Source organism: Gymnoscopelus microlampas (assembly GCF_963454915.1).
Source record: "Gymnoscopelus microlampas genome assembly, chromosome: 21".
NCBI lineage: Eukaryota > Metazoa > Chordata > Actinopteri > Myctophiformes > Myctophidae > Gymnoscopelus > Gymnoscopelus microlampas.
In genome coordinates, this window is record NC_139958.1 from 19,720,667 (window position 1) to 19,738,852 (window position 18,186).

At 43.1% G+C, this 18,186-nt stretch overlaps 1 protein-coding gene across 1 annotated transcript in view; it reads right to left on the reverse strand.

Annotated features, from left to right (window-relative positions):
* pappaa (pregnancy-associated plasma protein A, pappalysin 1a) overlaps positions 1 to 18,186 on the reverse strand; it is a 198,169-nt gene that overhangs the window by 46,968 nt on the left and 133,015 nt on the right. Inside the window, exons 14-19 of the mRNA XM_084047141.1 lie at positions 15,597 to 15,726; positions 14,482 to 14,665; positions 9,786 to 9,987; positions 8,125 to 8,407; positions 5,124 to 5,271; positions 3,798 to 3,913 (exon numbers count right to left, since the gene is read on the reverse strand). Coding sequence (XP_083903267.1) covers positions 3,798 to 3,913; positions 5,124 to 5,271; positions 8,125 to 8,407; positions 9,786 to 9,987; positions 14,482 to 14,665; positions 15,597 to 15,726 — 1,063 coding nt within the window. The remainder of the gene's footprint in view (positions 1 to 3,797; positions 3,914 to 5,123; positions 5,272 to 8,124; positions 8,408 to 9,785; positions 9,988 to 14,481; positions 14,666 to 15,596; positions 15,727 to 18,186) is intronic.

The following is an 18,186-nucleotide window of genomic DNA, read 5'->3' on the forward strand; positions in this document are numbered from 1 at the left end:
CCAATTAACCACTTAACACAAATATTGTATGGGGGGGGGGGGTTCAAGGGGGTGGTATTCGGCCAAGGATGGCGGTCCTTGGCCGAATAAGTAATCAATTCAGGGGGCCCTTGTCATGATACATTTTGAGAACCACTGACATCATTTTGAGAACAGCACTGCTACACCTAAAACCCGTCTTCATTTTTGCCCTTTTCTCTGCCAATTACAGCAACACCGTTGATTCATGAATCAACACAACGGGGGCGATTGTGAGGTATATATATTGTCTCTGTCGGGGGTAAACCTCATTATGTTCAAATTCAAAAATTGCAAAAGTAGCAGATCCACAAGCTCGAAACGCAGCGCGTTTCGAGCTTGTAGATCTGCTACTTTTGATGCTTTCGCTTGACGCTGTAGTGTGATGGAGCAGGGTGTTAACAACTCATTGGCTGCCATGGACGAGTTAATTCGTCAAATTATGCCTGCCGAGCCTGCCGACGAGTTTGGACAAGTTCTTTTTGTTTTTTCACTCAGAACCAGAGATAAAGCGATCCAAAGTAGTGGTGTGCCAATATATCGTCCCACGATATATCGCGATACGTTTTCGTGACGATATGTATCGTTTTGGGGGAAAAAAATATCGTTTTGAAATTATTATTTTTTTTACAATCATTATAATCAGGCATGCAAACAGCCTCGAGGTGAAAAGGGTGACAGCATATTGTTGTTTTTTTCGGGTCAGGTGTCACACTATTGCCCTATTTGGATTGAAAACGGTTATTGTAGCTGAAAAGCTACAAGTTTGCATGTCTGAATAATGCAAAAACAGAATTATTTGTTTGCATTTACTTTTTTCCTCCCCCATATATTTTCATAATAAAAAAAAGTGCGTATCGTATCGTATCGAAGTTGTGAGCCAAATATCGTATCGTATCGTTTGGTGAAATTAGTGTATCGGCACACCCCTATTCCGAAGATTTACTGCTCCATTCACTTCCACTCATTTGTATCTAACTATATAAATGGCGAGCGACTTCCGCACCCTCGGTGACGACACCCCACAGCTCTGTTATCGAATAAACAACGCACCGCCAGACCACATGTCGCCAACTGACTCGCCACGCCGGCCGCGCTGAATTTACGCGTCGCGTAGGGGACATCTCATTGCTCACTACACCTTTTCCACCGCGCAACATAATTAATTCTACTCACCAAATGTCGGACAAAACGGAAGGGGAGGCAGCTTCGTACCGTTTACCGTGCACACCACCGACACCGCACGGCAACGGGTTTCGCCGAAACAACACCAGCGGCCGCCATTGCACTCTGCCCATCTCCTCCACAACACCACACACACAGCTCCTTTGCTTCAACCCCCCCCCCCTTCTTACGTACCTCCTTTGTTCCACCCAGGCCGTTACTTTCACTTCACTCATGTCTCGATCACAATATGTCCGTCCTTCACGTGCCATGTTCATCCCAAACACAAAAACAAACAGCCACGGCCACAGCACAGCACGCTGCCCAGGGTAATCTGCTAAACAAACCTGCCTAGGTTCATGACACCACAGGACTCGACAGTGATGTCATCATTATGCAACCCGGAAGTACAAATACCAAGGATAGGTCAGTGATGTCAGTCGGGTTGCCAAGTTTGCTGCCAGGTTTTAAAAAACAAGCGACAGAAACAAGCAAACCGTGCATGAAAAAAAAAAAAAACTGCCGAAGGGGTCCGCCATGTTCCAGGGGGGTCCCCGGGGGTCCCAACACTCACAGGGGTCGGCGGACCACCAGGGGGTCCGCGGACCACCAAAGTAACAATCACTATTAACATTTTTTCCAAATTGTTTTTTTTTTTTTTTTTTTCCTTTTGGACACTTTTACTCCGGCGATTTGGGTACCCCAATATACACGCACCCACGCTGGGCCCCGTGCGCGGCTGGGGTTGAGGGGGGCGTAGCCCCCCGAAACTCTAGTTACTTAAAAATGCTGTATCTCGGATCCTGAACACTTTTTTTTTCACTATGTATTTTTGGTCCAGACATGCTATTTTCAAAAGCAGACAATTAATGTCAACGAGGTTGCGATGAACTCGTTGACATTTTGTGAAACCACACAGTGCAACCCTCAGTGATTAGCAACCATCAGAGGGATCGATCACACTGGAGATAAATATTCTGTGACTACTTGAAAAATTAAGAAAATCTCAAAATCTCTGACAGTGGGTGGGTGAGTGCCAGAGTATACACTCTGGCAGTTAATGAGTTAATTTAGGAAAAAAAACACATGCAGTTAGAATACGGATATAAGAAGTTTCTGCCCGACGATAATAATTCAATCAAAAGGGCTCATTAATAACTGAGTGTAATAAGGGGGGGGGGGTGCGATTTCTAGAAAATTACGGTGATTGCTGACGACTAGCCGCTTTATAAGTTGGCTTTTTTTACGACTTGGCCCCGTGGTGGTGGTGGTGGTGGTGGTGGTGGTGGTGGGGGTGGGGGGCAGCGTGGGGCAAGGGGCCCTCTGCTGCTGCTGCTGCTGCGGTTCACATGAGTTCAACAGTGTTGGATCAGACCGTGGCTTTTTTTTTCTCTTCTCCCTACTGTGCGGTTGGTACCATAATTTGGTTGGTGGGGGAGGGGGGGGGGGGGGGGGGGGAGGAGGGGGGGGGGCATTCCTGGCTGCGTGGCTAATAGAGGGGGGCCGGGGCAGTTAAAATCCTCAGTGTTAATTTAAAGCGGCACTATGTAACTTTTTTTTTTTTTAATGAATATAATGTCGTTTTTGTCCAATCTGTATGGTAGAGTATGTTAACCCGTTAGATCCGGCAATGCATCTCTGTCATTTTTAGATTTATTTGGGCTATTCAAAAATCCCTGGCAGAGAATATTTTTGAGACGGGGGGTCCGCAGCCAAATACATATCATTGTGGGGGTCCTTGACGTGAAAAAGTCTGAGAGCTACTGCTGTACGCACACACACACACACAGACAGACAGGAAAGACAGGACAGACAGACAGATCAACACAAGTTCTAGACGGCTGGCCGGTCCCCTTCATGAGCCACGGAGCATAAAAAAACGAAGTTCTGTTGTGTGTGCCCTGAGCGTTCTAACGATGAGCAGAAGACCCTGGCACGGCGATCCGGCCAGGATATGGACACCATGTGTCACATTCCTGACAGGAAGGCTGTGGACTGACCAACGCTGGGAAGTGCGTCTGTCAGAGTTTTGTGAGGGAGACACGAGCTGGCGCACGCACACACACACACATGCACGCACATGCACGCACACTTTTGTATTACTATACTTGCGAGGACATCAACATTTTGGGATGGTGATTTTATGAATGACATTTAAAAACATTTTTAACGCTAAACCTAAAACTGGAAACTGTTACTTTTCAAATTCAAAAATAGCAAAAGTAGCAGATCTACAAGCTCAAAACGCGTGGCTTCGCGCCGCGTTTCAAGCTTGTATATCTGGTACTTTTGATACTTAGTATGATCCAGTGGGGCGTTTGTGTACAAAAAAACTCAAAACGTTATATACGAATATGGAGATAAGAGGTTTCTGCCCAACAGCAACGATTATGTCTAATCCTAACCCCGACCTGAACCTTTTCCTCATTTCAAGTCTCTCGTGAAAATGAAAATGGTCCTTATGCACGATGTCCATTTCTCACATTCTGCTATACACTCGTGTGAACTTTCCATGACCCTCAAAAGTACAGTAAAGTACGCACACACACATACACACACACACGCACGCACACACACACACACACACACACATAGACGCACGCACGCACGCCTACCTTGACTTTGGGAGGGTTGAGCCAGTGCTCCCTCAGTACGTTGTCTGCTGTCATGTTGCTAGGCAGGATCACAACATCGTTGTTACTCTCCCGGCATGTCAGCTCACAGTCCTCACCTGTGCATGTGTGTGTGCGTGCGTGTGCACGTGTGTGTGTGTGTGTGTGAGAGAGAGAGAGAGACAGAAAGAGATGGTGACATCATGAAGCAGAAGTGTTATCCGTGTACACAAACCATGCCCACATCAAAGACATTTCAGAGCATGATGTATCATTTGGCATGATCGGTCCCGTTTGATCTCACACAGATTTTTTTTCTAATATCTAAGGTGAATTTAGCAAGTCTGGAGGTGCTGGCCTGAACTGGGAAGAAAGTCAAAAAATCTGATTCCATTTGTGTCGACCGGATTTTAATGTTACCCATTATTTATTTTTTCCCCCCGATTTCCTGATATCGTCACCTTCTTATAATATAACCGATTAGGTCATATTTTCAAGCAAAAAAAACGGAATAAACTGAACCAATATACTGTTAATCATTTCACACAAAAAAACATGAGCTATTAACCCATTAAGATCTGGAACTGTGTCCTTTTTAGATTTGAGCTAAGAAGCATTATTTTACACTTTGGGCTATTCAAAAATAGCAGATACAAGCTCTTAGCGCGGCACCGAGTGCTTCATCTCTCTCAGCTAGGGGTCCTTGGCCTAAAAAACGTTGAAGACCCCTCATCTGCAAGCTTGTAGATCTGCTGCTTTTGATGCTTTTATGTGACGCTGTAGTATGATCAACTAGGGCCGTCGATTTACGAAAAAAACGTGAAAAGTTAAAATATGGAGATAAGAGGTTTCTGCCCGACAACAACAACAACATATTAACCCATTGAGACCTGAAGCCGATTCTAAATTACATGTCTCCTAAATCTCAACAGTATTCTGAAAAACGTATGTTTCTATATCAGTGGTGCTCAATCCTTTTCATGTCAAGGACCCCCAAAATGATATGTATTTGGCCGCGGACCCCCATCAAAATATGTTGTTCCAGAGACCCCCAGAAGCAACGATTTGAGTTAAAAATGTTCGCTTTAAAAATATATATATATTCAAAGATTTGCACACATTTTCACGTTTTTTCAAAAATAGCAGATCTACAAGCTCGTAGCGCGGCACTCGGTGCCGCGCTACGAGCTTGTAGATCTGCTATTTTTGAATAGCCCAAAGTGTAAAATAATGCTTTTTTAGCTCAAATCTAAAAATGACACAGTTCCAGGTCTTAATGGGTTAAGACTTTGGTCATGTGATAAATGACCTCTCTGAGCGTATACAGACCTATGGCGTGACCTCTCCTGCAGGTGTACTGGAGGCTGTAGTGGAGGTTCTGAGGTAAGGAACATTGACCTTTGGCCTGCGGACACAAGCGGAACGCCCCCGTCCAGTTCCCGTCCTTCCTGCAGCGAATCACGTTGGACGCCGGACCCTGGAAGCACAAACACGTGCACGCACACGCACACACACGCCCGCACGCACACGCACACGCACACACACACACACACACACACACACAGACACGCACACACACACACACACACACAAACACTTGTATTACAATATTTGTGAGGACATTGACATTTTAGGGCGACAATTTTTAACCCGACCCCTCAAACTAACGTCTAAATGTCGTATACGAGCCTTACTAAACCCCCGACCTGAATCTTTTGACTCATTCTAAGCCTATAACTCAGTGGTTTTCAACCTTTTTCGCGTCAAGGACCCCCAAATTGACAAATATTAGCCCAGGGACCCCCATTTCAAAAGATATGCCAGGGACTCAACCATTTAAATTTCTTGGGGGTCCCAATCTACACTGTATCACCATCATCAGTGTTCATTTAACTCTGAGAGTGTACAAATGGAACCAAATGGACCCGTTAGGGTCCATTTGGTTTCATTTGTACACTCTCAGAGTTACAGACACATAAGGGTCAATTTGGTTCCTAACTATTAATTTGGCTGGGGACCCCCTGGAACCCCCTCAAGGACCACTGGTGGTCCCCGGACCACTGGTTGAAAACCACTGCTATAACTCTATGCAAAGGAAAATATTCCACTTGGTTCAGATGCAGGTGCATTGGACGGTGACAACTGAAGCGATCACGAAAAAAACATATCTCATGAACAAAGATCCCGCACACTTGCTGCTCTTGCTCAACAGCATCGGTTTTTATTCAAATTGACAGAGCATTTTCGGTCCCTCTTGGACCTTGTCTTGATGAAGTGTCTATAACTCTAAAAGCCTATTTTCAACCATAAAACAAACCATTTCTACTTGAGGACAAAGGAAAATTGTCCTCAGGACGTCTGTTTCTCAGATTGTACTATACTTGTGGGGGGACATTTGGCCCCTCACAAGTATAATGTACAAGTACACACACACACAGGCACGCGCACGCGCACGCACACACACACACACACACACACACACACACACACACACACACACACACACAGTGGTGGAAAAAGCTCACAATGCAACGCATTGTGAGCTTGTAGATCGGTTATTTTCAAATGGCTGAAATATATATAGTAAATGTAGCCTACATTATTTGCCTCTGAGATGTAGTGGAGTAGAAGTAAAAGTACTGAAAATTGGAAATTACTCCATTCAAAATACCTCAAAATTGTACTTAAGTACAGTACTTGAATACATGTACTTAGTTACTTTACACCACTGCAAGTACACACACACACACACACACACACACACACACACACACACACACACACAATACAACAGTTATATCAGGCGTGTGTGCGTCCAGTGGGTCCTGCGAGGCACGAGCGGATTAAAAGGTGTATACATTTCAAAAGGTTCTGTGGCAGCCGCACTATTCTGGAAATCGATAGCAATCCAATTAGCGTGGCATCTAATTGAGTAGGGTTAGAGGAGAAGGGAAGGACGGACGGACGGACAGAGAGAGAGCGAGCGCACATTATTTCGTTGCTGTCGGGCAGAAACCTCTCATCTCCATATTCTAAATTTTGTGTTTTTTTTTGTAAATTAACACCCTACTTGATCATACTACAGCGTCACACAAAAGCATCAAAAGTAGCAGATCTACAAGGTCGAAACGCGTCGCGAAGCGACGCGTTTCGAGCTTGTAGATCTGCTACTTTTGCCGTCTTTGAATTTGAATCCTGACAAGTAAAGGTCATTACACACCGGCGATTATGCGAATTTAGGCGAATAAATAAAAGACGCTTTTTCGCTCCGCGAAACTGATGTGGAAGCTTGCGTTGACTTTATAAGGTTTTTAAAAAAAAACGTGTTATTCGCATGAATAAATCGCCCCCGGTGTGTAAGGAGTAACAGTTTTGGATATATGAGGTTTCTACCCGACAGAGACGAATGGTGAGTGAGTATATTTAATACGTATACATTAAGCATTTGGTTGAAAGGGAAATATTTATTTAGTGCACACGTTGAAATTGAAATAAAAGAGAAAGAGTGTGGTTAAACTGGAGAAAAAAACAGAGAGAGATAGAGAACATCATATTTTCTGTAGGCTAAAAACTGTGGTTCTCAAAAGTTTTTCGATGTTACGGACCCACACATTGATTTGTATGATATGTGGCCAAATGTATTTTGGCACACTAAGAACAATATTATTCTTATTTTCTCATTGTTCAAACGAGTCTGTAATTACTGTGTGAAAAAACAGGTCTGGTCTTTATCAAGCTTTTAATTACTACGCACATCATTCATTTCCAGTTGTTATGAACATGTGTACAGTAAATCTCTCTTGGATAAATATTAATCATTTACTTTTTACTTTTTTCATAATTAAAGTTAGATTACATTTTCATCATTAAAGTTAGAATGGAGTTTTAATCGTGACAAAAGCAAAACATTATTCCATCTTTATTTACTTCACGGGGAAGTGGAATCCATATTAAACTGGGGCTCCTTGATATTAACCCATAAAGACCTGGAACGCATCTGTGTCACTTTAGATGTCTTTGGCTATTCAAAATAATAGATATACAAGCGCTATGAGCTTTGAGCTATGAGTTTTAAACACCAGATAGGGAAACGACAGGAATAAAGCAATTTCTTGCGTGAACTATTCCTTTAGAAGGAGTCAAACTGATTTCGATGCTATAATAAACAAAATTTCCCTGGGGACCCCCCCCCCCCCCCCCCCGCGGGGACCCCCTCAAGGACCCCGTCCCCGCCTACCCGGACAAACACACCACTTTGAGAACCACTATAGGATTAAGAGAAACAGGGAGGGGGAGGGAGGGAGGGGAAAGAGCGAGAGATGGGACAGACCTGCTTGCATGGAGCGTGCAGCGGCCTCACCGTGTGGGCGGAGCCTACTCCTCCTCCTCCTCCCGTGGCGGCGGAGGCGACCCCGGGGCTGCCGCCGGCGCCGGCGTCGCTGAGGGGCGGTGCCGCCGTGGAGCAGTTGAGGCGGCAGACGCTGTCGAAGCGGAAGCCGTCCGTGCAGTAGTAGGAGCCGTGGAAGATGGCCGGCGGCGCGTCGCAGGTCACCGGCTCGCACGCCCCGTCCAGCCAGCTGCCGTCCTCCGTGCACTGCCGCTTGAACGCACGCCTGAGGACACGGGGGGGGGGGGCAATCAATCAATCAATCAATCAATCAATTAACAACACATTGGCTGCCAAGAACGCAGATCTGCGTTCTTTCAAAAAAAAAAAAAAATCAAAATAAAAGTGTTTTTTTTCTAGTTTTTATTTTTTTTTTATTTTTTAATTTGACCCAAAGACCAAGGATATATGATTTTTCTTAGATTTAGACTCCCATCCACTTCCTTGTTAACTTAAAACTTAAAAATTCTGTATCTCGGCTCCTGAGTACTTTTTTTTTCTCATTGAAAAAGTCTGGCAGTCTACTGTAGAAAAAAAAAAAAAAGATGGCAGCCAATGTGTTAATCAACTTCATTTGTGTAGACCAGGGGTGTTCAACAGGTGGTCCGTGACCCCTAGGGGGTGCTCAGAGTTACTACAGGGGGTCCGCCAAATCTTTGTGTGATGGGGAACATTATAGCCGAAAATAGCAGATCTACAAGCTCTGCTATTTTTGGAGAGTTGGTGTAGAGGGAAAAGGAGCGGACCAAGTACAGAGCCAACGGTCAAGTTGACTAAATATTGAGGGTTTAAACAGGTTAACTGTCTGAAAATACACATTAGCATGAATCGAATCATCTATGAAATCTATGAAAAAAAGTTTAATCTGCAACACAGTTTTATACAATATGTAGTGTGTGGGGGGGGTCCCTGTTTCATCTCTCTGTCAGCTAAGGGGTCCCAGCTAAGGACCGACAAACCTTGAAGACCAATGGTGTAGACTCAGGGGTCCGTTAAACACAAACGACATAGAAACACTATGCATACAGAAAGAACACCACTTATACCATAAAAACATCAGCTATTACGTGAGACAATCATACCAGTGTTTACAAACACACCAAGGTTATTACTAGTGTTTTGGATTGTTCTTTTTTTGGGGGGATTTCGATTTCATAATTGCATTATGGTGGTTACATTTTTTGGGTTTCACACAATCAAAAGTAGCAGAGAAACGCTTCGCGCCGCGTTTCGAGCTTGTAGATCTGCTACTTTTGCCGTTTTTGAACTCGAATCCTGAAAATAAACAGTTTTGGACATAATGAGGTTTCCACTCAACAGAGGCGATATTAAAAAAAAAAGGTTATTAGTGTTTTGAACTTTTCATTCGATCGACAAGCTCGAAACGCTTGTCGATCTGCTATTTTTGATGCTTTTTCTGTGACGCTGTGGTATAACCATAGGGCGTCGATTTATACGGGAAAAAAACTCAAACTCAACACAAAAAAGTCAAAATATGGAGATAAGAGGTTTCTGCTCCGACAGCGACAATTTGAAACGTCAAATAAACAAACAAGGACAATCTGTCTCTGAGCTGTGTGTGTGTGTGTGTGTGCGTGCGTTACCTCTTAGGCTTGTTGGTCACGTGGTAGCCCGGCTTGCACTTGTACTTGCAGAGCGAGCCCACCTTGAGGCCCGTCTCGTTGCAGCGCTTGGTCTGCAGGACGGCGTTGGGCACGGGGGGCGGGGCCGGGCAGCGGAGCTCGCACAGCGCCTCCGGGAAGGACCACAGGCCGTCCTCCATGCACGTCAGGGTGTTGTTGGTGCCTGACGGTTGGGAAAAAAAGAGGGACAATTCCAGTTAGGAAATGTTCTAACATTACACTGTTTAGACTGTTTAGGGGGGGGTGGGGGGGGGGGTCTTCAACAGGGGGTCCGGGACCCCTAGGGGGTCCTCAGAGTTAGTGCAGGGGGTGGGGCGCATTGTGAGCTTGTAGATACTCTATTTTCACTATTTTTAAAACATTTTGAAAACAAAAAAAGCTAAATTTACACCCCCCCCTAAAAGAAAATGTATTATTTTTATATATAAAAAAAAAATCACACCCAGTGTGAAGTGTGCGGTGTGTTCACAGTGGTCATCACAGTGATGGAAGTGATTCACTTTAAAAAAAAAAAGTGTTTTTTTTAAGTCCATACTGCTATTCATAAGGCTGCACATGTGTCATGTGTTTCGCTAGCCAATCACAGTCCTGAATTTGCAAAGTCAGCCAATCACATTACAGCTAGTGGTGATGACACTAGCTGTGATGTGATTGGCTGACTTTGCAAAAGTATAGATTTTCATTGACTGTGGAAGGGTTAGCGTTGTAGACTGTGTTGTAGACTATTGGCCAATCACAGTGCAGGATTGGTCAGTGTCCAAACCTCACTTATAGGGGGCGGTTACACCGCCCCAATAATCGATCAAATTGATTACTTCGATTACACCCCTACAATTTTATACAATATATAGTGGGGGTCCCTATAGTGGGGGTCCCTATTTCACCTCTCTCTCAGGTTCTTGGTTTACCTATGATCCTAGATGACTATTTCTATGTATAACCTTACCTTGCTTACTGTAAATCACTCTGGATTAAGAGTGTCCTCTAAATGCCTACATTGTAAATTGTAAATTGAAATAAATATATATATGTTTTAATAGCAGAGCTACAAGCTCACAACGCATCGCGACGCAACGTGTTGTGAGCTTGTAGAACGTCTATTTCCGCTACTTTATTATTATTTAACCCATTAAGTCACTTTTTCATTTGAGCTAAAAAGCATTATTTTACACTTTAGCTATTAACACATTGGCTGCCATTGACGCAGATCTGCGTTCATTTGCGCAAAAGCCCGTTGGCTGCCATTGACGCAGATGTGCGTTCTTTAAAAAAAAAAAAAAATTCAAAATAAAAGTTATTATTATTATTATTTTTTTTTAAACCCAAAGACCAAGGAGATATGATTTTCCGAAGAGTTTTGCTCCCAGACACTTCCTTATAACTGAAAACTTAAAAATTATGTATCTCGGCTCCTAAGTGCTTTTTTTTCTCATTGAAAAAGTCTGGCAGCCAGCTGTAGGTAAAAATTCAAAAAGCTGGCAGCCAATGAGTTAAAAAATACCAGATATACAAGCTCGTAGCGCGGCACCGAGTGCCGCGCTACGAGCTTGTAGATCTGCTATTTTTGGAAAAATCGAGAAAATGTGTGCAAATTAATATATTTGTATTCTTTTAAAGCGATCATTTTTTTACTCAAATCTTTGCTTCTGGGGGTCCCTGGAACAACATATTTTGAGATGGGGGTTGGCGGCCAAATACATATCATTTTGGGGGTCCTTGACATTTTTTGTTGAGTTTTATCAGTTGGGGATGAGCGCTGGAGTTTAGATGGCTGGTCACAGAAAGGACCAGCTGCTTCAGAGAGGTGCTTGTGAGGAACTGATTGATTAATTGGACTGCACCATGTCCCCTGTGCATGTGGGAAGGAGGGGCAGGGCTTTATTACCAATTAGAATTTATTATTGTTTATTTTATTAAGTGTGAAGAAATGTATTTTGATACTTCGGTTGTTTTGTAACGTCGTTAGTTAATATGAGTTAGTGCTGTAGTGGATTATGTTGTTATTTGTAGTCTGCTTAAATGTTATTCTTTGTCTATTCCCCTTGTGTCAAGAGTGGTCTTGCTCACTCACTACGTATGTTCCCCTCATGTCTCGTTTTGGTTAGCTCCGTCTTGATGTTAAGCTCAGTTCTGTTTGTCCTCGTTTGTTTTGGGCCGAGAATTAATGTCTGTCATATTTTTATGGGAAAAATAAAAGATAAAAAAAAATTAGTTCTTTTAACCCATTGAGGCTTGAGGTTCCGATTCTGCAAAATGTCTTCTGAAAAACTAATGTTTCTATATCAGTGGTTTTCAAACTTTTTCATGTCAAAATTATATGAATTTGGCCGTGGACCCCCACCTCAAAATATTTTGTTCCAGGGACCCCCAGAAGCAAAGATTTGAGTTAATGTTTGTTTGAAAGAATATATATACATTCAAAGATTTGCACACATTTTCAAGTTTTTTCAAAAATAGCAGATCTACAAGCTCGTAGCGCGGCACTCAGTGCCGCGCTATGAGCTTGTAGATCTGCTATTTTTGAATAGCCAAAGTGTAAAATAATGCTTTTTAGCTCAAATGAAAAAGTGACACAGATGCGTTCGAGGTCTTAAAGGGTTAAAGAAACTACGCAAGTCTCTTGCCGACCAACTCGGTCCCTGACAGGGTCCCTGGCACAAAACATTTACAGATGGGGGGTCCACGGCCATATGTATAAATCAATGCGGGGGTCCTTGGCACGAACAAAAAGTTTGTAAACTACTCATTTTGAAGGCATTGGTAGAATGGGCCTCAGCAGGTCTTGGGGTTAATTTTCGAGGTTTCTTGGCATGAAAAACGTTTTGAGAATCACTGCGCTAAATCCACAGAGTCATGGGAGTGAGGCAAAGCAGACAGATTGTTGGGAACGGTGCTGATGTAGACGTTAACCCGTTAAAACCGGGAACGACATCTGTGTAACCACTTAAAACCATTATTTTACACTTTGGCTATTCAAAAATAGCAGATATACAAGCTCATAGCACGGCACCGAGTGCCGAAATAGTCATAGTCAAATAGTCATATTTTGATATGGGGGTCCGCAGCCAAATACATATCCTTTTGGGTGGTCCTTGACATGGAAAAGTTGGAGAACCTTCACCACTGATATAGCAACATAAGTTTAAAAAAAAAGTTAGGATTTAGGATTTAGAAGACATTGTGTAGAATCCCCAGAAGCAAAGATTTAAGTTACAAAAGTTTTGCACACATTTTACAAAGATTTGCACACATTTTCACGATTTTGCCAAAAATAGCAGATCTACAAGCGCTTGCATTTCTGCTACTTTTTTTTTTAATAGCCAAAGAAATCTATAAAATGACACAGATGCGTTCCCGGTCTTAGAGGGTTAAACAGGGACACGGTCATCATCCAACCATCTGACACGATGCCCTGACAGCTACAATAAAACCTATTCCACATCCGCTCGCATGGGAACCCGAAATAGAACAACCCTGACAAAGGATCTTGCACAGACCACCTGAAAAGGTGTAGTGTGCGTGTGCGCGTAGTGCGTGTAGTGCGTGCAGTGGTGGAAAAAGTACTCACATTTATTACTTAAGTAAAAGTATCAATACGGCAATATAGAAATACTCTGTTACAAGTAAAAAGTCCGGAATTCGAAATTTACAAAAAGTACAAATGTATTGGCATCAAAATGTACCAAAAGTAAAAGTGGTCATTATGCAGAATGTCCCATTTCAGGTTTTCAAATGTATAAAAATCTTTTGAAAATAGCAGATCTACAAGCTCACAATGCGACGCATTGCGACACCACTGTGTGTATGAATGTGTTTAATACTTGTGACGGCCAAATGTCCCCACAAGTATAGTAGGAATTTGAGAAATAGACATTGCGAGTAAATCGTTCCTAGTTTGATTCTTATACTTATTTGTGCACTGCTGTGTGGCATGCGTTGCAGCACACAGAGCCGTTGACTATTTAGCAATACTCGTAACACCGGTGGCGCAATTTAAGTCAGGCTTTTGGGGTATAGAGCTAAAAAGGCAATTTATAAAATTACCATCTAACAATTATGGTCATTCTAATCTATCAAGACAGAGTCAGAGCTCATTCAGCTGATTATTTTTTGACTATGGGTTCCCAGATTGTGGTCATTCGAACGTACAGTGTGTGTGTGTGTGTGTGTGTGTGTGTGTGTGTGTGTGTGTGTGTGTGTGTGTGTGTGTGTGTGTGTGTGTGTGTGTGTGTGTGCGCGCGCGTGTGCGCGTGTGTGTGCACGTCCACCAGTATCCGTATAGTCTCTGAAAACTTTGTAGTAAAGTAGCAGATCTAGCAGATCCTACTTTTTTAGGAGACTCAAAGAGTCTCCTATTGACCGATGACCCGGTCAACAAATTATCGGCTCAGGAATGTGACAAAAACAAAAAAACAGCCATGAATTCGAGGCTTCATGGGGTGTGTAATTGAAAGAAAATAAGATTTGTTTTTGGGTGAACTACTCCTTTAAGTGGCTAAGACGTCTGTGTGTGTGTGTGTGTGTGTGTGTGTGTGCGTGTGTGTGTGTGTGTGTGTGTGTGTGTGTATGTGTGTGTGTGTGTGTGTGTGTGTGTGTGTGTGTGTGTGTGTGTGCGTGTGCGCGTGTGTCTCATTCCCAGCAGTCCAGTCTGTCTCACCTACGAGCTGGGCGGGCTCCCTGCACAGGAAGGTGCTCCTCTTGCCGTAGGTGGTCCCCTCGGGGAAGTTGAAGTGGGCGGGGTGCACGTGGTACTTGTCCGGCAGGCCGCAGTCCACCGGCTCACAGGACACCTGCTTGTTCCACTTCCCGTCTGCGCACGTGATGGTCACCGACGAGTCCGACTGCAAAAGCATGGGGGAGACCACAACAGTGTTGATTTTGACAGCAAATTTTGATTTAGTTGTTGTCATAGTCTTTTGAATAAAATTCCATTTAGTTTTAGTCATTATTTTAGTCATCTGAAATGTTTAAAAAAAATCTAGTTTTAGTCGAGTAAATATCATAAGATTATAGTCGACTAAATCTGCAGTTGATTTAGTCGACTAAAACCACAACAGCAACAACAACAGCCACAGTGAGATTGAGATATAGTTAGATTAGATTACATCACGATAGGATAGACCAGGGGTCTTCAACAGGGGGTCCTCAGAGTTACTACAGGGGGACCCGCCAAATCTTTGTGTGATATGATTTTTATTTTTTTAACCACCATTAACCACTTGAATCCTAGCATCCCTATTCTGAGGAGAACTTTAGCCAAAAATAGCAGATCTACAAGCTCACAACGCCTCGCGCTGCGAGGCGTTGTGAGCTTGCAGATCGGCTATTTTTGGCAAAGAGGTATACAGTATATAGGTGTACAGGGAAAAAGGAGCAGACCAAGTAACAAAAAAAAAATGTATACAATATAGAGGGGGGCTTCTCTCTTTCTCAGCTAGGGGGTCCTTGGCCTGAAAAACGTTGAAGACAGACTGGGATAGACAGACAGACAGACTATTGCATGACCCTACGGGTCATAATGTGTATAGTTCCTTGTGTGTTGTCTTCCCTCAAGTCCCCTGTGCATGTCTCTCCCCTCATTGGTGTGTGTGTGTGTGTGTGTGTGTGCGTGACTTATTGAGTACCAGCTGGTGTGTGAGTGGTGACTGATTGGTGCCTGAATGTGAGTGGTCGGCTACTAGGTTGGACCCTGCTGGTGATTGGCTCCTGTGACCAGACTGTGGACTACATAAACCAAGACAAAAATAGCAAGACACGCCATCTCCGGTTTACTTCCCATATCTGCGTGAAGTCGGCGGACGCCTTTTTTAGGAGACCAGAGCCAGGTTGGAGTATATCCATACCAATGGAAGAGCGTGAACGTGAACACCTTCTTCGGAGCCATTCTTTAGCTCCATGGTCACTGAACAAAAACATTGGACCCGGTTGTCACAAGCTACACAATCTTCCCAAGATTTTCATACTAGAATTACTTTTTTTCAGAGACAAATCAGGAGATAATCAACTTTATTATCGACCTCTCTCTGTCTCAGCAACACACTCTCGCGGGATCAAACATAGGTTCCATTGGTAAACATTGGACGTTCGCGAGATTTGCCATCAGACGCCCACTTAGGAGACCATTTGTAGGATTCGTGTACCATGTCGCCTCTAGTGGCTACAGGGGCGTCACGGCCATTCACTGTGCGTACGACGCGACACCCTCACTCTCACAGATCCGTGATTTCATACCCCCCACTTTTTGGAGAAAAAAAAAATGTTAAGGCAAAAATAAGAATTAAATAACCTAACCCTAACCCTTAAACCGAAATAAAGTAACCAAAACACGAAAAAAAAGTAACAAAATCTGCCCAAAAAACGCACAATTTTGAAAATACAGAATTTGTTTACATTTTCACGCTTTTTCAAAAATAGCAGATCTACAAGCTCATAGCACGGCACCGAGTGCCGCGCTATGAGCTTGTAGATCTGCTATTTTTGAATAGCCAAAGTGTAAAGTAAGGGGTATAGTCCACCGAAAGTCCATCCCCCCCACCTTCTGAGAGCCCGTGACGTCGCTGAGTGGCTACAATCGGGATGGCTTTCTAAATGAACCGTCTTTGCTATAAAGCTGGCTGTCACCAGTCCTTTGGAGGTCTTTCTTCCTCCTAGCCAGCCTCCAACCACACCAGTCCTCTGTGTTTGCCAGTGTTTGTAGATTTGCTAGTGTGTTAGATGGCAATGTTAACATGGGTCACAGTCTTGGTATAGTGAAGGGGTGGGTGGCCTTTCTTTTGTTACTCGTCGTTTGTTCATGTTTTCTGTAGTTAAGAATGGGTAAGATCTATGTACTTTTATTTGTGTTTGAAGGTAAGCATAGGATTTTGGTTTCTTAATTAAGATTCTATGTTCAGGGGCCCACCCTGTGGTAACTTGCCAATGTTTCGTCAAATATAAAATAAATCACTGTACTTTTAGATTTTAAACTGGTGTTGATTGGCTGTGTTTGGGGACTGGGAAGTCCATTGTTGTGTTACACCTGGTGAACCCTATAGGCCAGGTTGTAACGACAGACAGACAGACAGACAGACAGACAGACAGACAAACAGACAGACAAACAGACAGACAGACAGACGAACGATGATACATTTCTCTAAACTCTCTCTGAACTCATAAAGTGAGGTGATTGTTTATGGCCTCACATGAAAGTATACACACATCAATCAGATTTCTATGCACTAAAACATAACCATCGTTTACCACAGAGGAGAAGAGAGAGGAAAAAAAAACACTACAACGATTAAGTGCTTTGCTCCAACAAGACCTCTGTAACCTGACGAAGCCCCGATCAGCCTTTAGCTTATAGGTCTCTGTCAGGGTGGAAAGCTTGTATGTCCAAAACCCTTAACTTTTCCAGGAATAACATTAAAAAACAATAGCAGATATACAAGCTTTATACATCTGATATTTTTGAAAAATATCGAAAATGTTTGGAAAATTAAAACAATATTTTGATTATTGTTTTTACATACATCTTGTCTTCTGGCACAAACATTTTCAGATGGGGGGGTTTTGGTCCATGGCCAAATATATCGAATTGGTGGTCCTTTGCATGAAAAACTTACACCGTAGTAGGGCATTAATTTACAAAAAATATATAAAAATAAAGAATATGGAGATACAAGGTTTCTGCCCGACGACAGCGGTGTTATTGAATGTCATTGGAGCAGCCAGCAGCAGCAGCAGCAGCACGCTGGCCCGGACCACTCAGCACCAGTGTGATGATGTGTAAGGTCATGACATCCGACAAGTGCACAATCAGCCCTAACACAAAACACATTGATTTACATACATAGTGTGACTGTTTCTGACAGAGAGAGAGAGGAAGGCAAAGGGATACCGTACATTCAGAATGACACATTCTGGAGGATTATACCCTTGACCCATTCAACCCGGGAACGCATCTGTGTCATTTTTAGATTTGACCTATAACCATTATTTTAGAATTCAGGCTATTCAAAAATAGCAGATCTACAAGCTCGCAGCGCGGCACCGAGTGCCGCGCTGCGAGCTTGTAGATCTGCTATTTTTGAAAAATTGTGAAAATGTGTGCAAATCTTTGCATATATATTATTTTAATGCGAACATTTTTAACTCAAATCTTTGCTTCTGGGGGTCCCTGGAACAACATATTTTGAGATGGGGGTCCGCGGCCAAATACATATCATTTTGGGGGTCCTTGACATGAAAAAGTTTGAGCACCACTGATATAGAAACATACGTTTTTTTTCAGAATACTGTTGGGAATTAGAAGACATTTGTAGATTTTTTTTGTGGGGCCCTTTTCTGCCTTTATTGGTAGGAAAGTAGGCTGACAGGAAAA